Source organism: Serinus canaria, chromosome Z, assembly GCF_022539315.1.
Source record: "Serinus canaria isolate serCan28SL12 chromosome Z, serCan2020, whole genome shotgun sequence".
In the NCBI taxonomy this organism is placed as follows: domain Eukaryota; kingdom Metazoa; phylum Chordata; class Aves; order Passeriformes; family Fringillidae; genus Serinus; species Serinus canaria.
The window spans coordinates 71,756,388-71,779,927 of record NC_066343.1 but is presented as its reverse complement, the minus strand read 5'-3'; the positions used below and the strand labels follow the sequence as shown (position 1 = coordinate 71,779,927).

Here is a 23,540-nt window from a genome sequence, read left to right as displayed (position 1 = left end):
TATATATATGTGGCTGTCCTAGATAATCTCACCCGGAATTCCATTTTACAGAGGTTTTATGTCAAAATCTACTTGTTACCAAGCAGCTGCACACAAACCAGGGACGCCAGTGGGCAGAAAACTGAATTCTACCTCCGCCAGTTTTCACAAAGCTCACACCATAACGATATACCCAGGACTAAAAAAATTGGCTTGAATGCTGAGAAAACAAGCACATATTACAGCACCACATGGTGCCCATTTCCCCTGAACAAATGACCAAGAAATGGTTCCTTTGGCAGAGCAGGGCTTTAATGCTTCATAGGAGAAACAGGTTGTCCCCAAAAAATTGAGATTTTCAAAATTAAGTGATTTTTATGTCATTCTGAAGCTTTAAATGGTGGTGTCTCCAGACAAAGAGAACAAAAGGAAAAAAATTATATACTGCTATCAGAATCATCCAAACATTTCACTTGCTAAACCACATGAGAAGGAAAAAAGCTGGAAAAATCTTTCTAAAAATGTATTTTTTATTTCCTGCCAGCAGGAAGGGGAATGAAAAAACCTAAAGCCAAGTAATATCTTTTAAGCTGGAGTTTCAATAATTTAGCCCCATAACCTGGAAGTGAAATTCCCTCCCACCAAGCAAACAAACACACTAAAACTCCCAACAAACAAACAAATAAAAAACCAGAACATTCTAAAAAAAACAGAAAATTCAGCAAATTTTGAGCTCCATTGTTTGTTACCTTTATAATCTGAGAAATGTTATTCCATAAATCCAGGTTCTTCAAAGAGGGAATGAGGAGCAAAGTAGAGACTCAATAAAATAATTAGTGAAAATATGAAATATTTTCCTGAAGTTTTTTTCTTTTTTATTTTTTTTCTTAGCAAGCTATATTTTTGGATATATATTTTTCTCACTTCCATAGATGAAAGCTTGCACAGCTTGCATAGATTTTTGTGCCTGTTTTTAAATTTGTGCCTGTTTGATGAGGAGAATAAATTTTTTTCCATGAGTGTTCCATGTCATTATCAGAGCCGTGGGATGATGTGAGACAAACCATGCCAGGGAACAATCTTATCTTTTATAAAGACAAAAAATCAAAAGCTTAGCAGTGGCTGCATTGACTATACCTGTGTCAGATATCAGTGTTGTACCTCACTTACACCTTGGGCAAAGCTGAAGGAGTCAGACTCCTCTAAATTTTGGACATGCAGATGAGCTTTGGTCCGGTGTAGGAAAGTATTGGCATATCTCAGAAGCTACTCAGTCTCTTTCAAGATCATAAAATCATGGAATGATTTCAATTGGAAGTGACTGTAAAACCCCTGCAATGGGCTGGGACACCTTCCACTATTCCAGGTTGCTCCAAGCCCCACCCAAACTGGCCTTGGACACTTCAAGGGAAGCCACAGCTTCTCTGGACAGCCTGTGCCAGGGCCTTAACCCCCTCACAGGGAAGAATTTCTCCCAGACATCTCATCCAACCCTGCCCTTCATCAGTTTAAAGCCATTCCTCCTCCTCCTGTCACTCCATGACCTGTTCTCAAGTCCCTCTCCAGTGCTCTTGTAGCCCCTCCAGGAAAGTGCTCCAAGGTCTACCCAAATCCTTCACTTTCCCTGTTGGATCTGCTGATACAACCAAGATACCTCATGACTTATTTTTTTAGAGTTCTGACTTTGTCATCAAGTTTTGTTTGTTTCTTTGTTTGTTTTTCCTTAATGCAATAAAAATTATTCAGAAGTAGTTGTGCACATGGAAATGAAAAAGCATGTTCTGAAGTCACAGTGACATGACAACCCAGCCCTTTCATGTCACAAGTTTACTTTGTAAGCAATACAAAATCCATGCAGGATTGTAACTCAGGTATTTTGCATTCCCTTTGGTGGTGATTTATGGAGTCCCCAGGGAACACACCCCTCAGATAAACACTGAGCTAAATTTCAGATGCAGAAATGAGTGCACTATTGATTAAATGTTACAAAAGTCTAAAACAGCCACCCTGCAAATTGCTTGCTTCTTCCTTTCCCCCCTTTTCAGGTTCTCAGATTAAATTATATCTCTGCTGGTGAGTAGGGCACAGGGGAGGGAACAGGAAAAAAAAAACCCTGTATTGTGGAATTTTTAAGGTCAGCACACTTGTTAGGGCAGTCAGCATGAGAGAGCATATATGCAAGCCAGAATTTAATTTGCAGTCATTTATCAGAGCAATGAGGTGTCTGACTCCACAGCCTCCTGGTTTACTTCTGCAAGGCTGCACAAGGCCTCTCTGGGGATGGTGGCAAGCCTGTGATGACCACAGAAGCTGGCAAGATCATGTCTGAACCCCTGCAAAGCCCTTGCTTGCAGCTCCAGGCATTACCTCTGGGCTGTTGTTTTTTTTTTTTTCCTTTAATCTCTGCTGTTCACTAAAATTTAATTACCAAGGTATTAATTTTTCCCTTTAACCATTTATGATGCATTTGTGATAAAAGGTGAAAACTGGCTCTTTTTTGCATATCCATGAGAATGGGGGAGAAAGCATTGTGTGGTGCATGATAAACCAAATGCATACGGGGGTTTTAGAGGAAGTTAACAATGAAGATTGCTTCAGTGCCTGCATATAGAAGAAAATTGCTAAGGTGTTTATCCCTCAGAGAGAGACCATTAGCATGAATATGAAAGAAAAAGGCAGTTCTCTGAGTTAGGGAGTGTAGCACTGAGGAATTTTTACTGGCATTGTGGAGAAGTGATATGGTGATTTCATCCATATTTAGGGGTGAATAAAAAGTAGATATCATCTCCCAGGTAGGTGATGGACTGCATCTTTTCATTACTGCACGTGACAAACCATCTTGGAAAGAGCAGGATTAATAAAGTTAACAAAGGCACAGTTGCAGAATACTGGTAAATATATTATCATGTGGAAGCAGGAGGGCAATTAGAGTGGGAAGACTGGGAATCTTAGAGAAAAGAAGCTGTATCTGGAGGGAGAGTCTGAGTGCCAATGCAGGTTATTTACTAGTTCCTCACTAAGAAAGAATGGTCACTCAGTGATGTTGTATTTTGTAGTCCTGAGTTACTTTATTGAAAGTGTTAGTGTTCAGGAACACATAACCACCAGAAAAGATTATATGCAGGTGCTTTTATTGAAGAACTCTGGGTGTCAGGGTACAGACCCAAATCTGACTCCGACATAGGTTTGGGATGGATATGCTTTTATATTCTACCGTTATATAACTTTCATGTTAATTATTAAACTTACATTGTTCTATAGTATACATAAATTTCAGCCAAGCACAGCCACCTTAGACTAGGAACGTACAGTTTCTCATTGTTCTTCTTATGATTATACAATAATTATTTTAATTACTACTACTTACACAGGTAAAACACAAGGCTTAACATTTCAGAGTTTATCTTAGCATTTTCCAGGGCGCCACTATCAAAAGTTGCTCAAATCTGTCTTTTTCTCTGCCTTATTTATTCCATTTATTTGCTCTTTTTTTTTTCTATCAGGCTGGTGTGGTTCAATCTTTTTGCATAAGTCATGATGCAGGACATGTGAAAACAGAACAGTGAGTGCATATGAAGTGCTTTGCAGTTAGGGAAGGGACAGTGAAATTGTCATCCATCAGTGCCCAGGATGCAAAGGAATACTGACACCTGTTTTTCACCAGGCTTAGTCCTGCTTAGTCTGTGACTGAGAGCAGTGCCAGCTAGCATGGGCAGCAATATCACAGCTGAAAATAGAAGGAAAACCTGAACCTATAAACCCACTTGTGGGAAAAAACATGATTTCACTGATGGTGAAAATAGATCCTGTCTAACAATGATTTAAAGTCAATAAAAAAATCAAGTCACAAATCCTTTATTTTCAGACAGGGTGAAAGCTTAACATACCAGTTCAGAGCCTCAGACTCATTTGAATGAAGATGAGAGCAATGTCATCATGAATTACCCTGACTGAGTAATCCATATTAAGAAACTGCTATCTTTATTTTTAATTAATTTCTCTTTACATTCAGAACATTAGTTGTGCATAAAGTCTCTTCTGTATTCAGAGATAAGCCATGCATTAACCAGTGGGAAGGAATCCATCTCTTTCCATGAGAATACACTAGTTTTCAGAAAGAATCCTGAACTGAAGTATAATGCAGCATCATCTCCTTTCTGGGACTGAAGATCTGTTTCTGTAGTCAGCAGATTTCTGCTGAGGAACATAAGTACAGGGGAAATCAGGAGGGGAAAATAATTTTAGAAAGTTTTCAGCCAAAATTTTGTGAAAATCATGAATGTAAAGCTATGCTTGAATTTCATAATCAGTGCATGCCTGATTGTGTTTCTTAAGTTGCTTATCATCCATGCAGTGGACCCTCTAAGCTTGGACAATCTTCTTGCCCACAGGCAAGATCTTGAGGTGCTGTCAATCACTCTGCCCAGGTGAGCTAACCTGGAAAACACCTAAGAATCAGCAGCTAACAGAAATGGATATCATACCTGTTTTTTCCAGAAAGAACACCTGTCATGAATATTCTTCTTCTTCTGCTTCCCTTTCCATGCAAATAAATTAGCTTCAACAGGGAGCTGCCAGTTGTCTTCTAAACTACAGATTAATTTCAGTGCCTGTCTGAGCTTTATCCTCATACATTCCCAGAGTTAAGAAAAGGCTCCTGATTTTGTACAGTGTGGAGTTTGTAATATTGCCCTGGAAGGCAGTCAGATAAAGCTCAGAAAGCCATACATCTGCTGGGAGCTTCGACTGAATCTTTTTTATCTTCATAATTCTCCCATGGTCAGTGATGTGCATTTGGTCCCCAGTACAAATTTGCAGAAGAAAAGGGATTTTGCTGTTTTACAACAGAAGCAAGAATTCTTTACTGTAATTACAAGGCTTGAGACACTGACTGATCATTAATCAAGGGACTGATTATTAAAATAATCCACTTCAAGCTCATGGGCTAATTCTCATTTATTCTAATCCCACTTTGAACTGCTCCTGAATCATTACTAGAATGGGCAAAAAGGGTTGTGAGAGATGGGTTTGATGCCCAACCAGAGCAGTGTAGAGACTTGAAGAGAGGAATCCATCTCTGTCCTCCAGTGTTTAAGCCAGAGCCCCTGCATTTTCTTTGGTCTGTCTCTGAGCTGTTACTCAGCTCCCTTCCTTCCTCCCAGTGATGTGGCAGATGGTTTAGGCTGGCACAGGTTGCTGAGTGCCACCTGCTGCAAATTTTTCGTTCTCTTTTTCGATGTACCTCCTTTTGTGGTTGTTGTTGTTGTCATTTGCAAAGGGTGGCTGGAAATAAGGGGGAGGGAAGAAGAAAGTGTGAAGAGATGTTGATAATGTTCTGTGCTTTCTTGTTTTCTGCTGCATCATTGCTGGGGACCTGTAGCTGGTGCAGGCAGGGCTCCAGCTAGCAAAGGCATCAGGTTGGAACTTTGACTTCTGTGGTGGAAAAAGTGTACCTTTTTTATCTCATATTGTTACTCAACCCATGCTGAGGAACAGCATTTCCCACTGCTGAGTGCTGTGAAGGGAAAAATCCTCGTCTGGCATTAGATGCTAAGTTCTCTTGATCTTTTCACTCCATGGGAAATGAAGCAGCCTTGCAGATGCTAAATGAAAAGTCTAAAGTGGAGAGGAGGAGTAGCCTTTTCATTCAAATGCATGAAGGATATGACTGGGCAGAGCCTGGCTGATATTGTGGACATCAGAGGCAGGGCTCTCTATTTAGTCTCTGTCAAGGTAGTGAGAGAGGTACAAAAGAAAAATACCCCTGGCATCCTAAACACCTCCCTGAGGATGGGTTGAGTTACTCTCTGGAGTCAGTCATATCTCTCTAATGACTGTACAGAGAGGGACTTGAAGACTAAATAAAGAGATGATTCTAAATTTAGAATACCTGACTACCTCTTCGAGAGGCAGAAACCACATTTAATAAAGCCTTTTGCATCTAGATTATTACCTGTATTATGATGTTTATATGATATAATATCCAGCTAACATCTTACCTGGATGTTTTCTTATTTGAAATGTAACTGCTGCAGATTTCTTGCTGCTTCCCATTAGAAATAAGTTTTAAAAAAATACTTGCTTTTGTCCCCTCCTCCCATCACACAGAAAAAAAAAAACACTAAAAAGTCCATGAAAACCAGATAATTATCACAGCACTTCTCACCAGTGTACTTTCATTAGGTAAATCTATTTCAAGAGGTAAAAGAAAAGCACACTTTATGACAAGCAGTGCCAGGTGTATGACATGTAATCCTGACAAAGTCAACTGTGGTGCTTATGTGTGTAAGAAAACTTACTAATAGAGAGATATGGGAGGTTTGCATTTTGGCTTTAAAAAAAAATTGCTGCTAAAATGTAATATTGTACCATATTGGGAACAATTTTCTGGAGACAGAAGAAAATTTAAATTTACTTTTAAAAAGAAAATTCTGAGTGAACAATGAAGTTTCACATATTTATTATTGTTTTAATTTTTTCTTCTCTCACTATTTGAAGATCTTTTTTCCTCCTCCTCCTGTCTCCTCTATGTTCATTTTATCCTTATTTGCTTTTTGCCATAGATGAACAATATACTGCCTGTTTGCAAGAATACATCCCACCCCTCAAGTGTTCACTATAAATATAAAAAAACCAAGTTTATAATAAGAATGACCCCTGTGGTAATCAGGGAGACAGTTTTGATTAAGAACATCTGCTAGCATATTCCTGGTTCTAAAGTCAAGCAGAACATAAGACAAGAAGATATAGAAAGTGACATTCTTCAAACTGTGAGGCTGGCCTCCCTGGGGAGGCTCTGACCTCTTCCAGAAGTACAAGCCAAGATCATAAAAAAAAATAGAACAGACATCAAAATGTGTGGAGTGTGTGTGTAGTTTGAAAAACATGACACCTTTGCTTTGGAGGTGCCACATCTTTAAATTTCTAAGCAGCACACTTCTGAGCAGTGTGGGGAAGGACTGCACTTGCAAGCTGTGTTTACTGCTCAAACACATCCCCACACAATGAAAAAGAGGGGCAGGAATGGTAACCCTCTGCTCATTGCCTTGTCCATTTTTTTTGTTGTTGTTGTTTTCCTTCTTCTTTCCCTTTTATCCTTTTTTGGGCTGACAAGACCATCTCTTAGCTACAGGCAACATGTGGATCTGGGAGAAATGGCTTCACTTCAGAGCTCTGCTGGTGTAAAGTGGTGATATGGGAGGCGCTGCTTATAAACGTCTTCTGTTCTGAGTTGCATAAAAGCTCTTCTAACCCAGCACTCCTTCTCCAGCATTGTTCAGGAGGAAATACTTAGGAAACAGCAAAGAAACAAACTGGCTTTGCTGAACTTTGTTATACATCATTCTAGACTCTTTTAGTCAGCACGACAGGGCTTTCCTGAGCTGAACATGAGACCCAGACTTATGTTTGATGATAATACATAGACCAACCCTTCAAAAAGATCAGGGTATCTAAGTGCAGTGTGACTTTACTGCTCAATCACTTTGTTTCTCCTTCTGGAGGCATTAAGATACTGATCTTATTTGGAAAAGATTCTGATTTCTAATGAAAAAAAAACAAACATACAAATTCTATTTGTATTTCCATGATAACAGTATGAATTTTAAAACTAATTAAAAATACTTCTTTTTATTAAAAAATTTCGCTTGCTCGTTATGAAATGTGAGATAAAAGAGTACCAATCAAGATGAAGGAGAGAAAACAGAGGGCAGGCATTTTCTTTTTGATAAGTTCTTTCTTAAAAGTTGCTGGAAAAAGCAAGACTATACAGGACGACAAAATGTGGAAATAGGAATACTCTCCCAAGTGTAGGTATGGAAGTATTTATTCAGTGTGAATGGACTGGATTATGAAAGACAAAGTGTTGCTAGAATTGAGAACTTTGAAAGATTGAAAGGCAGTGAGATGGGTTTCTACAGGTACACTGGCAATTGCCCATCAGTCAGGAAAAATGTGGGGCAGCTGCTGGAACAAGTGAGTGTCCTAAGGATGAGGAACGTGGAAGGTACAAATACACTCAAGGCTTCCTCTCTCCCCGTCTTCAGAGGCAAGCTCTGCTCTTATGCCTCCCAGGAACGTTTGAGGAAGAGGGAGATTAGAGGGGGATAAATCAGGGAGAAGTGAATCAAGCCGGGTGTAGGCATGGATCCATGCTTGGATAAGATACATCCAAGCAGGTTGAGGAAGCTGCTCGACAGCACTGGGAGGCTGTTCTGATATCTATGAAAAATCATGTCAGATGCCTGATCACTGAAGAAAGGCAAATGTGACATCTCTCTAGGAACAACCTAACCATCAAGAGACTTTCTTGTCAGCATTCTTCAACAACAGGTAGAAATATATAGTCTTATGAGGATTAGTGGGGTTTTTTTTCTGCATTCAATTATACTGGAAAAAGAAAAGGAAAAAGTTATGCTCCCTTCTTTCAACTTTCAGAAAAATTTTGTTTTGTTTCTGTCGAAACTTGATGCTTTCTCTCAAGTATCACATCTCCTAAGAAGAATGCTGATTTGGTTTCAAAACAGTTTTTACCACACTTTTCAGTTAAGTCTTAGTCATAATACACAAGAGAGTACTCAAGATTGATGTCAAGCTGCAAAGTGCTGTAAGCATGACAAATCTTCACTTTAATTTTAAGAATTGATTTTCTTTTGAGGGGGTGTGATTTCATTCTGTCTTTTCCCCTTGGCATTCACTGACTTGGGAATGTTTTGCATTTTCCCTTTATTGAGTAGAAATTTGTATCCAGTACTATTCCTGACTGATTTTAAGAGGTCTTTTTTACAGCAGGAAACAATTAAAGATATTAGTGGGACAGATGCATAGCTTATTTGATAAGGGAACCAGATAAAATATAATAATAAAACTACTAAAAGTCTGTAAAACCTTAGGCTTTGTTTTACACTGGCACATTCACAAAACCCATGTCAACTTGTGTTTAGTTCTGTTTACTGCAGATAAACATGAAAAAAAGTGGAATCTGGATAAGTAGTCAAGTAAGACTTGAACTTAAAAATTAACAAAGAGACGTGATTTCTTCTTAGTCCTTTGTCTTTTTTGTATAATTTGCATACAGATTTGCAAAGATTTTAGTGTATTTATTGGTAATTAAATTTGGTCTTTCTCTTAGTATATATTATTATGTTGATGTTCCTGGTGAAAAGGTAAAAAAGAAAACCAAAAAAAACCCTTCTTTTGAAATAAAAAAACCAGGCTTATTTATGTTTGATCTTGGAGTCCTTGACTTTGTACTGAGCAAATTGTGCCAAGGGAAAAAAGCTGAGAAATCAATGTCAACATAAAAAAATTGCAATGGAAATTACTAGCTGAGTTAACAACAGAAAGCCAATTCTATGTCCTCAATCCAGTTTGCACAGACTATTTAATGCCTCTGAAAATGGATCCTTTCAAAAATGACACTAAAGTATTTTGCCTGTTTAGTCTAATTTATCAGCGGTAATAACATGTCATAATAAAAAATTGCATAGGTAAACTCATTCTTATCCTGAAAGTTTTAACTATGCCCTGCCGTGAACCACAATGTGTAGGTAGATGATTCTGACTCAAAAGTGTCAGTCCTAAAAGCTGAGAACTTTGTCCCTTTGGAATGATTCAGTGTGTGAAATTAGGAACCCAGGGCCTCCTGTCAGTCAGGGAAAGCCATTAAGCATCCCTGGGGAGTGATCCTGGGAGTACTCATGCTCCAGAACATCACTTACTGTGAGCAACTTAAACAGGGATGTGTGACCTAATTCCTTCTTGGTTTGCCATAAATGGCTATAAATGAGTGTACAAAGCTCTGAGCCCTTCTTAGAGCTGGATCACCTCACTTAAACAGAGCTCATTCTTTGTAAAAGGTTGTGCAGAGCTGTCATACAGTGGTATAGTAGTTGATTTATGGAATTTCTAACTCAAGGAGACAGGTCATCTGGTCTGGGCTTTAGGTTCCCTATGAAAACATGTACTTTTAGCTATCAGCTCCACTCAGTTGTATAAACCCTCTAAAAATAAATAATGGGTGCAAAAACCAGCTAATCAGATAACTAATGGTGTAGCTGTTTCCCAGCATTAATAGCAGCCTGTAGTCCATTAATGGCTTTGAATTGTTTTCCACTTTTTACAAGGACAGCTTAGACAGTGGACTGCAGCTGCACAGACAGCTAAATACAGAAGCCTAATCCACAAATTTAACTTCTCTGAAGGCTTCCATCGTCTGCTCAGCCTTAAGGAATCCTGGACTTGTTCTGTTCCTCCTGTAAAGGAGACTACCCTCCTAATAATGGTGTAGAACAGTTCTAAGGGACTGGTGCAAAGAGGAGAAAATCAGGGTCACATGGGATGGGGGCTGCACTGAGATCTTTGTTCTGGTGTAAAAGCCAGAGGTCTGAGAGCAGATAATGGATTTAATGACTGTGTTTAGTTATTAGCACTCCCTGCTCTCAACTTGGAGACTTTGAATGTGATGTAAAGTTTCGTATTGCATCGTTTATTAATCTAGTACCTGTCAAATGCAGATGGCTGGAAGAGGCCTGGGAACAGAGACACAGCTCTGTTCAGTGTCCTGTCCAAACCACAGAGTGTGGAATCCTTTCTGTTTGATATCATCAGTGTTCAGCTGCCCTATTGCTTGCATATCCATGTTCCAGAGGATGGGCTATGTTATGACCTGACCTACTCTCTCTTGTAGCTTAGTAGTTAATAAACTCTTCTGGGGTGCTGTGGGGTGATAATTCAGAGATTTTTAAATTCTGAGTAAGTCTCAAAGCAGAATCCTACCCTTAAATTGCCTATTAGTCTGCCATTTTGAAGCTTAGTTGGATGAACTTATTCCTGCAGCAGGTGAAATGTTTTGGATGATATATAAAACCCTCGGGTAAAAGATACATCATAAATAAATGATAATGGTCAACATGAAAGTCTATTCACAGCAAACATTGTCAATCAACATGAGCAAGTATTGAGAGAGATTTAAGGTTGAGACTTTTAAAAGAGCATTAGAAATCCATTTCCCTTCAATTTTCAGCAAGGGCTGAGGATATATATATGTAAACTAAACTGTTTTAAAAAATCCTAAATTCTCAATAGAGTAAAAAAATACAGGATTTTATGCTGCATGCTGCTGCTCACAGAAATGGTCCAATGTTGGTATGTGCATTTCTTTTTTATCAGACCTTCCTGCATCTTAATATCTCTGGAGAACTGATTCTGTCAGGAGGATTCTGATCCTGACCGACTGTTGCCATGGTATTGGGTTATTCTGGGCTGTCATCAAGAAAAACAAACAAACTTGAGAAAGATATTGGCTTTAAAACATATTCTCAAGCCACAGTGCCTAAGACGAGTTTTTGAAAACTAAATCTTGAGTTTTTGTACAATGTGGCAGTTATTAAAAGCTTCTGAAAAAAAAAAACCCATACCAGTAGCAAGAAGCACTGCTGTGACAGTAAACATAAAATGAGAAAAATGAAGGAGAAGGAAATGGGGCCAATTCTTGCACTCTTTAAAATTGTTCATTCTCATTTAATGACGTCACCCCACACTGAACTGAAGCCTCCATCTTTTCTGAGATCCTTTAAAAAAGCAGAACTTTTTGCATCGGATCCCAGTTTTGTAAGGCACTGTTGTCTTTTTGATATTACAGAGCTTTGGAATTGAGTGCATAATAAGGAATTTGTACCTGTCTCCAACTCCTAGGTAGTAATATAATTTCTTTTACACCTGTTAATATCCATTCTGTTGCAAGTCATCTGTTTATACTGGCAGCACTGAAGAAGTTTCTGATAATACATGAGAAAGTATTTTCTGTATGCAGGCACTTGTATAATAAGTTGATATTCTTAGAGGATAGAGCTCCCTGGATGGGAAAAGAAGAAAAAAAGTCTTAAGAGAAATCCTTACTATTGGGGTTGATGAACCCAGAAGGAGGCACAAATTTTAGCATGGAGTGTTTCCAAGGGTAAAACAAGCAATGTGGATTTATGTAAGGAACTGGGGAAGTTTTCTGCAAGTTTGTTATTTACAGATGGATAATTTTGTTTGCCAAATTACTGAGCGTGCTCTTCCTGCTCTGCAGGCAGAATTCACAGCCATGAGGGACCAGTATATGCGAGGTGGAGAAGGCTTCATTATCTGCTATTCCATCACAGACCGCCAATCCTTTCAAGAAGCCGCTGAGTTTAAGGAGCTCATTTATCGCGTCCGGCACACCTACGACATCCCCGTGGTGCTGGTGGGAAACAAAATAGACCTTGAGGAGTTCAGACAGGTAAGAGACTTCTCTGCCAATTTTGGCTTGGTTTTGCTTGGCTGCCTCGTGGGTTTCTGCAGCATATGTTGTGCAGTGCTGCTGAGAATTATTAGCACAAGCAAAAGTTTAATCAAAGAGCGACAAATTTGTAATGAATTAAAGTCCTTGTGGTGTCTTTCATTCATATATTGTGGAACTGGAAATAGCCTTGGCAAATCACATCTAAACTTTCTTTTTACTTGAAAAACTTTGACTACTGTTGTCAAAAGATTGATATATATTAGTGAATATAAATATATATGAATATGTTGAATATATATATAAAATAACATCGAAAGAGCTTCAGTCAGGACCTTTGTGGAAAAATACCTTTGTTTTCTTTGACATGGCCAGCCATTAAACAGAGGTTTGTTTTTTCCCCAAACATACTAGATTTGATTAAGGGTTTTTCAACACTACATTTGCCTGAAGATCTAGTGACTGTGCTATCAAAGTGTTCAGGAATAAAGGAGACATGCAAGACTTGAATTCACTTTGATTCGTATACAAGATTTCAGCTACCACCACCTAAAGAGCAACAGAATTTTTTCAACTACAAGGTCAATGTCTGTGGCTTTCTCAATGTCTTTAATAATCTCTGCTCACTTTTTTCCTTTTGCTTCCTCTCTGCTTCCTTGCTGGTTGTACTGGTGAGCTAGAGAGAGATTGCATTACAATGGCTTGGTTGTGACCTGATACTGAACAGAAAATATCTACAACTAGAACTGCTTTCAAATATCTGACTTCTGTGCAGACATATGTAACACTTAAATAAAATGGTGTTTTTTTGGTTCATTAGCATCTGTGCTCACTGATCCTATCTACTCTTTTCCACTTATTCTGTCACTCTTCTTCCCATTTCGTTGTCTTCTTTATTCTACCTGAAGAAAATCCAAGACAGCAGTGAGCTTGAAATTAGTCTTAAAGATCTGAATATGTACTTTTAAAACGCCACATCTGTTTTCCAGATCATTGGCTTTCTCCCCAAATCAGGCTGTGACAACCCTTATGGTGACAATCCAGCTGCAGTTTAACAGGGGCTGCAAACAGGGGTGCCAGAACAGAAGGGGAGGGATGAGGGTTTTTAGGGAAGGATTTGGGTTCAGTTGTTTTGCTGAGAGAACTGGACATTCACTTAATCCCAAAGCACGATACAACTGATTACCTACAGCTGCCTCTAGATGAGGTTTCAGCAGGGCTCTATTTCCTAATTGGTACAAAAACACTCTTTCATCAGTCTTTGGCACTATGTCTTTCTAAACTTTTGTTGAACTTTTATGTTTTAATCACTGACAACATATATAAAAATATATGTCTGATTTAAAAACTTTTACATGGTGATCTTGTCTGGTCTCACAAACAGGAAAATTACTGCTCATGAATATCTGGATTGGATTTCACCTGCAGAATTTTAGATTATGTGTCATGGGGGAGGCTTTTGGGAATAATATTATAAACTAAGCTTGTGAGATGTGATAAACACACTAAAAACTATCCTGTGAGGTCACCACTGATGATCCTGCCTGAATGTGTGAACAATGAAAATCCAAATTGTGGCACTAAATTTTTAAAAGTTTTCAATGAAACAGAATTTAGGCCTTCAGAATGTTTTTGTCCACAAGCCCTCTACTAATGCCAACACATTTGGCAGTGTCAGAAGGGTTTTCTCAAGTACTGCAATACAGACTTTGACCCTTAAGTCAAAAACTAGTAAAGTAATGTAAAGCAGATCTCTTCCTTTATACAAAGACTTTAATTATGGCTATATGTCCATTAGTAAACATTATGAATGAACAGTAGGAAAAGCAACCTTTTATGGGGTCCATATTTTTGTATATTATTTTTAAATTTTGACTATCTCTACTCCATGGCTGCTGTCTGCATAATTAGTTGGTGCTGAGGTGTATAAGTTGTCCTCCTAGAATGTGTTTTCACTTTGATTTCATCCATTTCAGATTCCACTCCACAGCTCAAAGCAAATCCTGGTTAAGTGGGGGCGTTGAGCAGATTCTGCTCTGAGTACCTTCCTGACCTAACCTGAAGCCCCAGTGTGTGGGATGACACTTCTGTGCCCAGCTTTAGGCACACATTAATGCTTTCCAGTGTTTCATTATTTCAGAACTGGGACAGGAGGCTGTGCTGTATGTTTAACAAACATTGAAATAAGTTTTATCTGTGCTCCCTTGTAAGGTTAAGCAATATCTAAGAAACTGGACGTTCTCTGGGAAGGCAGATTGAAAGGGGTCTCTTCAAGGTCTTGCACTGTGGTTACAGCTTCATTAAAAGCATTTGGATGGTGGAGAGTGACAGCCAACTAATTCTGGAGTGACAGGCAGCAATGAGCTGGTGATGTAGGGCATTAGCATATCAATGCACAAACAGGGAGGTACACAGCACACCAAATTCAAACAGCTGAAAAATACTGGGTGTCAGAATGCAATCAGCCAGGTTGGAATTTGACCAGGGCACCAGGGATAATATTGTTGCTTTGTTTAATGACATTTTTCTCCAATGAATTTCATCAAAACAACTATAAGTTATTAATGTTATTTCAGGACATAACACCAAGTTCAACATTCGCAGGCATCATTTGCATTTAATGACAATTCTGCAGCAATTAGATGGGCTGTAGTGGCTTGGCCAGACAGAGCTGTTGTCTGAAATGTGAATCCCCACACAGTACAGCTAATGATGTGTGCTGCTTTATTCAAATTTATCAACAGGACTACAAGAAAAAAATTATTCTGCAATTAAAATTTTGATTTAAGAAAAACGCTGCTGAAAGAAAAAAAACCACTGAGTTTATTAATTTTAGATGATATTTTTATTTTATATGGCTTCAGTGAAATCATAGTCTTTATGTGTGCATGCGATTTTTAATGTCCTAAGAAATTGCTTTTTCTGTGCTCCTTCTTAAAGCAAGTTTTTGTTATATTCACCAGCCTAAAGAATAAAAACTTTCAATTTTCTTTGAAAAACATGGAAAAAATTGTGCAAAAACTGTGTGGAAAAGAGAGTAAATCATTATCTTGATGTTTATGTGGTGACAAGGCACCCTCCATCCCCCACTGAGCAGGCATGAATTGCTTAGGCATTCACAGAATCATGGAATGGTTTGTACTGGAAGGGACTTCAAAGCTCATCTCATTCCAACCCCTCTGCCAGGGGCAGGAGCACCTTTCACGAGACCAAGCTTGCTCCAAGTCCCATCCAGCCTGGCCTGGAACGTTTATATTTACCTGTGTCTTTTCCCTGATTTTTCAGCCATCGCTCTAATAAACACTTAAATACTATATGCATTCTATTCCACAGCTGTATGATGGAGAAAATACATAACTGAATGATTAGGTAACATTTTAATTTCAGTGTTTTCAAACAGCAAAGTCATTAGATCAGTAAATGTATGCTTGTATGTCTTTAATTATCATCAGATTTTCAGGGTCATGTAGGACCAGCTGTTTGAAAATGCTGATACTTTAGGTAATGATGATACTTTCACCTTGTCTCTTTACTCCAGATGAACACCTGATTCTTATTGCTTAAAACATGTGTAACAGATATATATCTAATTAAAACATTCATCTTTAAAAAAATGCATTAAAGCAATTGAAGCTCATGCCATACTAATGTTAAATTGCAGTGTTATATTAAAAAAAATTAATAGTTAGGACCTGTGGCATTACTGAAATGTTGTTTAGAAAATATGCAAAAGCTATTACCTACTAATCACACCAAAATATTAATTACACTGAGCAATTAAGAGGGGAACTGACTACTCAAGCTCCTTTTAGTAATGTGCTGTAAGTCTGAGCTGTAAAACATTCTTTCTAGAAGCTTTTTTGCACTCCTATTGCCAATGCTGGAACCCCTCTGAAAATTCTAGCCATGCAGAAATGTCACAGCCTTCATGGAGCAGTTTTTCCTGGGTTTTTTTTTTTTTTGACCCCAGAGAAATCAGCTGTGGGCTCAGTTGGGTCCATGGATAACATGCTGATGTCCATTTCATCTGAAGTTAGGAGGGCAGATCATGTTTCCATGAGCTCCTGGCCTTTTTGGGAAGCCTGTCACCAAAGCTGTTAGTTTTGCCAGTATGGTTTTGCTCCAGAAAAGAATTATGCAGTTGTTTACTCTTCCACCCATGTGTTGTCTTAATGGTTTCAAAAAAAAAAAATCTGAGAGGATGAGTGACTTTGAAAACATTTTCCTCTACAACCCTCTCCTTTAATAGGAAGGAAATAAAAAGTTGACATGAAATCTGCCTTTTTCATCCAGAACTGCAGTGGTGGAACAAGGGGGGTGTGTTCAAAGAGAAAGAGAGTTGGTTTAGATCAGATATTAAGGAGAAATTCTTCCCTGGAAGGGTGGTGAGGTCCTGGCACAGGCTGTCCCATCCTTGGGAGTATTTAGGGCCACGCTGGACGTGGCTTGGACATGGCAGATGTCCCTGCTCATGGCAGGGGAGTGGAAAATGGGGGTCTTTAAGGTCCTTTCCAACACAAACCATTCTGTGGTTCTGTGATTCTATGATTTAACACAGAGCAATACATTACTTGGAATGCAAATGTATTACAGAGGTTTCGTTGTAATTATTTCCCCTGAAGTTTTGTTATACCAGAAAATAATTCACAAACCAGGATTACAGTGAATTTTCATGATCAGATCCAGCTGAATATTCTCACTTCAAAGAGATTTTACTCTGTATTTTGTTCAAGATAGGGCCACTGGTTATCAGACAATGTGAATGTCAACTTTAAGGTTTTCATTTTGACAGTTGCTCTATTTTCACGCTTCTCAAACCTTGAAATATCATTTGAGTCTGAGACAGACAAAAGTTTTGGCTTTGTTTTGCTTTGCTTTGTTTTTGTTTAGCTTTATTTTCTTAAAAACTCGTTTTGGTTTAGTTTCTTCTGCATGAGTAATTTTTTGACATATATATGAAAAAATTGTCAGTTTGTACCTTCTGGTGCCTGGTTGAGACACTGGAAATACTTCAAGAATATGATATTTTACTTTTATTTTTCAGTGCATGACTATGAAGCACTGTTTACTAGATGCCCCCTTACTCATATTATGAATCATGAATCTGTAGTATTATGAATTTTCTACCTTAGCATCAGGCTGAATTCTCTTGCTTTTGGGATTAAAACCCCTTTTCAATTTGTAACTGTACTTCAACACCAGCAGTTCCGCTTTCTCTTGAAAACATTAAATGTAAGGTAGGTAGAAGTGTCTGTACTGAAGAAAGATTCTTGTTTCCCATTATTCAGACCAATGTCCTGCAAAAAGAATGAATGGTTTCAATTTTCCTTCTGAACTTGAGCTGCAAGTCAAGGGAAATGCATTTTTTTCTGCTTATCAACAATGAATAATATACATTTGTGTTAATTACAGACATTGTAAATTGTGAGATTAAATGACTTGGCTAGACTCTCTATAAAATCCACGCAGAAAACCAGGATTTATCACGTATCATAGAAGTGTCTCATAAAATGAGATGTATCTGCCTGGGAAAAAGTCTGTCTTGCTGCAGACAGCAGAGGGAGGCTCAGACAGTCATCTTCTTTGCCTTTTTGTAGTGGTGTTTTGGTGAGATGAAAACTTATGAAATTGTTTCTGACATATTTTCAGTGTGGAATCCAAACTTACTGATTCATTCTGTTATTGCTGCTGCTAACTACAGACTGTACCTCTGAACCATGCACTCATCTTTTCTTTGATTTTTGAATAAACAAAATCCTAGACAACAACTACAAAACCATAATGGAAGCTCAATGGAAAAAAATCCTGAGGAGATTGTGGCACAGAAGAGCAAAGTCTTCAAAACTATATAATGTCCAGAAAAGGGGAGGTAGAGAAGGGTCTGGAGCACAGGTCTTATGAGCAGCAGCTTAAGGAGCTGGGAAAGGGGCTCAGCCTGGAGAAAAGGAGGCTCAGGAGGGACCTTGTGGCTCTGCAGAACTCCTGATAGGAGCGGACAGCCAGGGGGGTCAGGCTCTGCTCTCAGGGAACAGGGACAGGAGGAGAGGGAACGGCCTCAGGCTGGGCATGGGGAGGCTCAGGTTGGACAGCAGGGAGAGGAGATTTCTTTGTGGAAAGGGTTGTCCATCCCTGGCACAGCTGCCCAGGGCAGTGATGGAGTCCCCAGCCCCCCTGGAGGGATTTAAAACCATATGGATATGGCACTTGGGGCATGGGGCAGCAGTGGCCTTGGTGGTGCTGGGGGAAGGGTTGGATCAATGGCTTTAGAGGGTTTTTCCAGCTTCAGTGATTCTAGGGTTCTCTTTATTTGAATTTTTTTGTTGCATTTTTAATTCAGTATTTCATCCATTTTTATTCCATTCGATTGTTCATTTCCCATGGATATTCATGTAGTTCCATTTTCCATCAGTGTCTGATGACAATTAATTGTATTTGTAAGGAGCTGCCATCACCAGTTACATGCACTTGCCTACATATTTCCTTCTCACATGATATCACATCATATTCTTTGTTTGAGCTTCAAAGTCTGTACAATATAAGCAATTTTTTCTGTTTTGATGGAGCTATGACAGTTGTCTGAATATTTGGAATTAAAACTACTGAAGTTGTCATGGTGTTTCATAATCCTAGAAAACTGTCAGACCTTTGAATAATCACTTTCTTGCATTATCAAAATGCCTGTCTGGATTCTGTCATGTTCTTCTACAACTCTAACTTCTACGTACTTTTAATTGATTTTGATTTTTCAACATTTCTTTTACCTTGTCATTGTCCTAAGTAGTCTTTCTCATATAGTTTTTAAAAAAGAATCTTTATAGCATTTTCCCTTATGAAAAAGAAGGAATGAAATAAAGAGAGAAAGAGAGAGAGAAAAAAAGAAAGAAAGAGAGAGAACAAGAGAAAAAGAGAGAAAGACAGAAAGAGAAGAAAGAAAAAGAAAGAAAGAAAGAAAGAAAGAAAGAAAGCAAGAAAGAAAGAAAGACAAAGAAGACGACAGATAGACAACAGAAAGACACAGATAAACAGAAAGAAAAAGAAAAGAAAAAGAAAAAGACAACAAGAAAAGCACAAGAAACAGAAACGAAAAAGAAAAAGACAAAAAAAAGACCAAAGAAAAAGAAAAAGAAACAAAGAAACAAGAAAAGAAAAAGGGTATGTGGTTTTTCATATCACTGCAATTGCAGTAGAAAATTTCGCAGCTGTAATCTCTTGGAAGGAAAGTCTATCATTATCAAAAGTCCTTAGTAAATATTCATTTGCGCAGAGTTTACTTCCTGTCATTACAATGCTTTCATGTTTCCACAACTTCCCCCAAACCACAGCTTCACATTACCCAGACTGCAGTAAATGCCATCAGACACACAGACAATTGTAATGAAACTGTTGGCTCATTTCTCAATTTATAATTGTGTTAACCTCTAGTGAACCACTCAGTAAGTCCTGTAATTCCTTCAACATGGAGCAGAACACATTTGAAGGGGACTAAGATGCAGATAACAAGCTTCTCTGTAGGAGAAGAAACAACAGCAAAACAATAGCTGCACTGCAGATAATAAAATGTTTACAATGTAAAACCTGTATATTCAGAGATAAAACCAAAGGCAGCTAATTGCTTGTAGGTGAAGCAGGACAAAGCAGGATGTGTAGCCAGGGGTATACACAGGGGAGGGTGTTGCAAGGTCACTCCACTGCTAGGGATATTAAACAGCAGCACAATTTATACTGTTTTAAAGGCTCACAGCACTTCTTATCTCTGCCTGCTTTAACTTCACCATCCACCTCAGAGACTTTTGTTCTCCCCATGTGCTGAATCCTGGCTTGGCATGATCCTGTGTGACTGCAGTGGGAAAACTCCTCGGAGGGGAGGCGCGAAGGTACAGAGAGGCTCTCCCACCTCTTGCCTCACTGACAGGGGCTCCTCCTCAAGGTGAACTAGGACTGAGATTTGCCTGCTTGTCCTGAAAATTAACCAGACTGACTCTTGTGAAGGTTTCTATATGGAGTCATGGCAGCAGGATCTTTCTTTGTAACTAAGCAAGCAGGTCATGTCATAAAACTTCCACATAAAACTCCTGCAGGGCTGGAAGAGTGCAGGGCTTGACTGCAAGTGAGTTCAGGATGCTGCAGCTTTCCTTAGAATCCCTCAGAGGGAAAGATGTTGGTTACACAATGGCCACAGAGAGAAGCAGAGCTTGCAAGGGAAAACACAGTGGCATCGTTTGTGGGCTGGCTAGTGTTCAGTCAGGAGCCTGTACTGATGCCAGTGCTGGACATTTGTTGTGGTTTAACCCCACCATGCAGCCATGCCCCTCTGCTCCTGGCGGGGAGGAAAATTTAAAAGCAAACAAAAAAAAAAAAAAAAAAAAGTAAATACTTTAATAATTGGCGGGGGTGAAGAAGCTTTAAAAAATTATATTAGTGATTATAATAATGAAAAGGAGAGAGAGGAAGGAACAAAGATGAAGAGAAACAAGTGATGTTCACAACCCACTGACTGATGTTCAGTGTGTCCCCACACAGAAATAGGCAGCTCCTGGCCAAATCCTCCCAGTTTGTGTCCTGGGCATACATTCCATGGTATGGAGTAGCCCTTTGGCCCATTTGGGGCATCTCTCCTGGCCATGCCATCCCCTGGCTTTTTGTGCACCTGCTCCTGGGCAGAACATTGGACATTAAAACATCCTTGCCTGCAATGAGCACTGCTGAGCAACAACTAAAATTCCACTGTCTTGTCAACATTATTCTCATTCTACTTTCAAAACACAGCACTGTACCTGCTACTAAAAAGAAAATTAACTCTACCCCCGATGAAACCAGGACAAAAGAAAATTTTGGAGAAAGCTCCTCATCCCTGAAGGATTCTCATAGCTCATTCTTCACTAGCATAGCAAGGTGTAAGGAAAGAGCTGCATGTGGCTCTCACTCCACTCCTTTCCCTGTTCCAGGGCTGAGTGCAAAGTGCCATTTTATTAATTTTCCATGTATTTGACAAAACCTTCATTTCCCTGTGAATCTTGAGCAGTGTATACAAGCCAGGCATCAACCTGTTGTTAGCATGGAGGAGGAAGAGTCTGGAACACATCACAGCAGGCAGAGCTGACTGGGGCACAGATCTGCCCCTGCACCTTCCAGGCTGGAAGAAACACGACCTCAGAATTTATCCTGCCGTCTTCCCCACTGGGGCACACATGTAAATGATCCAGTCTTACATACTTGTTGCTGTTTTTACAGCAGCAAAATCAAGGTTTCAGCCCAACCCTTACATGTTTAGTACAGTTCTAGTTCAGGAAACTGTTTGAGCATATGCTTAATTGGAGTGGAACTAATGCATGTTTTCTCAATTTAATCTGTACATGAGTGAAGATGCTGTTCTGTAAGTGAGACAGAAAAGAGTAACTTTGTAAAAATGAAAGTAGCCTTGCAAAGTAGCATATTAATATAGACAGGCAAAAAGTGGGTTGTTTGTACAAAAATGTGAATTTCTGGGAACGTGGATAGCTTCCTATGTGTTTTTTGCAGTAGGAGGTCAAACTACTCAAAAGTAGAAACTTTGTCAGGATTTAATTACAGCTCATTATGGTATTATTAATAATAAGAGCATGACCTAGCATTTAAAGAAATGAAGATTAATCAGTTTAATCATCTTTGATTTTTTAAGATTTGATTGTATTATCGTCTTAATGATTCACTTTTTTTTTTCCTAGATGAGTTAGGAAGTTAGAGAGATTTGTTTTTAATCATATCTAACAACTTGCCTAAGAATAGCAACTTTTACTTAACACAGTGTGACATTGTTTAAGTTGTGCAGTCATGAAAACAAAAATTTTTAAAAAGTCCCTTTTCCCTCCTGCCTCCCAAAAACACAGTATAAAAAAGTAAATTAAGGGGAAAACATGTGTTAATACCCCATCCAAAGTATCCAAATTTTACTGTATAAAATCTATGGAAAAATGGCAGCTTCAAAACCTCTGTGTAAATTGTTTGACATAACACAGTTATTTCAAGAAGATCCAGGAAATCACCTATTTTAAAATGGCATTAAAGCACATTATTGCACTTGAAACTCAAGGTGTTAAATGTCTACAAAACATCAAATTTGGGATTCAGTGTTGGCCATTTATATTACTAATCAGATAGTTGTGCTGATCAGAGCCTGTCTGGGAGTTTGGGTATGGTGTGTGCTGTTTATGTGAAATTAATCTGCATTGGGTTTGATACAGTTTAATATCTTCATCCACCTTCTCCTGATGACTTTTGCTTCTAAAAGAAGAAAAGGATGGATCTCCCTTCTGCCATTACTGTATTTATTTCCTCTGTCACTTAGGAAATGTTCTTTCTCTCTATTTCCATCTATATCATTTTTCCCACTGACTAAAATTAAAAATGTTAATAAGGAGAAAAATATATCTTGTCAATTGTTTTTAGTAATCTGGTATAAGCCCTGACACACATATGCAGGGTTTTATGTGTGCATGTGTCTGTCTGCATGTTTTAACACCATAATTTAGCATCAACACTGTGCTCAGTACAGGATATTCATCAGCACCACGGGCCACCCCTGGGGTATTCCTGTCATAAATAGTTCAACACTGAAATTTTGAATTCACTTTGCATTTTATCCGAGTTAGTCACATAATGATGTTACTAATATAATGTCTTGGTAAACAAAAAAAAAAAAAAAAATAAAAAAGAGTAAAATTTACCTCGGATCCCTAGATTCCATTTATTTCTGCATTTTACAATTTCTTGGATTTTAAAACCTGTGGAAGGATGAGGTGGTTGTTTTGTTGGGTTTTCCACCCATCTTCTTCTAAAATCTGAGTGATATTATGTCAGATGTGCTTAGTCTGGGGCTACTTGAACTGCAGACCAAACCTTGTGACCTTCCTAGCATTGTTTGAAACCTTCCTGGCAACTAATTTAAACCCCACGTCACCAAGTCTTGCAGTATTTTCCACTGGAGCCAAACCCCAGGTTTATTCTGGGTGCAGGCAGTCAGACTGAGAGGAATGCTCAAATCCTCAAAGTTATTCAGGCATTTTCACTTCATTCTGAACTGATGCAGGAATGTGGGTGTCCATGGCATCCCTCTGATCTGTTTTGCTCTCTTTCTCTCTTTCTTCTTGTGTGAAGAAAACTGTGTGGATTTGCTCCACTTAATTTAACAAATATAGATATTTTCCTACTTTTTTTTAAATTATTGGTTATTTGTAAGAGGTCAGGGGGAGATTGAAGTTGTTTGTGTGTTTTGTGTAGTCAAAGAAGGAAAGGGGAGGGTGAAAGAGAAAGTGGAGAT

At 38.7% G+C, this 23,540-nt stretch overlaps 1 protein-coding gene across 2 annotated transcripts in view; it reads left to right on the top strand.

Annotated features, from left to right (window-relative positions):
* RIT2 (Ras like without CAAX 2) overlaps window positions 1-23,540 on the top strand; it is a 173,024-nt gene that overhangs the window by 75,221 nt on the left and 74,263 nt on the right. For both annotated transcript variants that reach the window (XM_030237347.2, XM_050987014.1), the window contains one exon: window positions 12,053-12,244. In XM_030237347.2, the coding sequence (XP_030093207.2) occupies window positions 12,053-12,244 (192 nt within the window). The remainder of the gene's footprint in view (window positions 1-12,052; window positions 12,245-23,540) is intronic.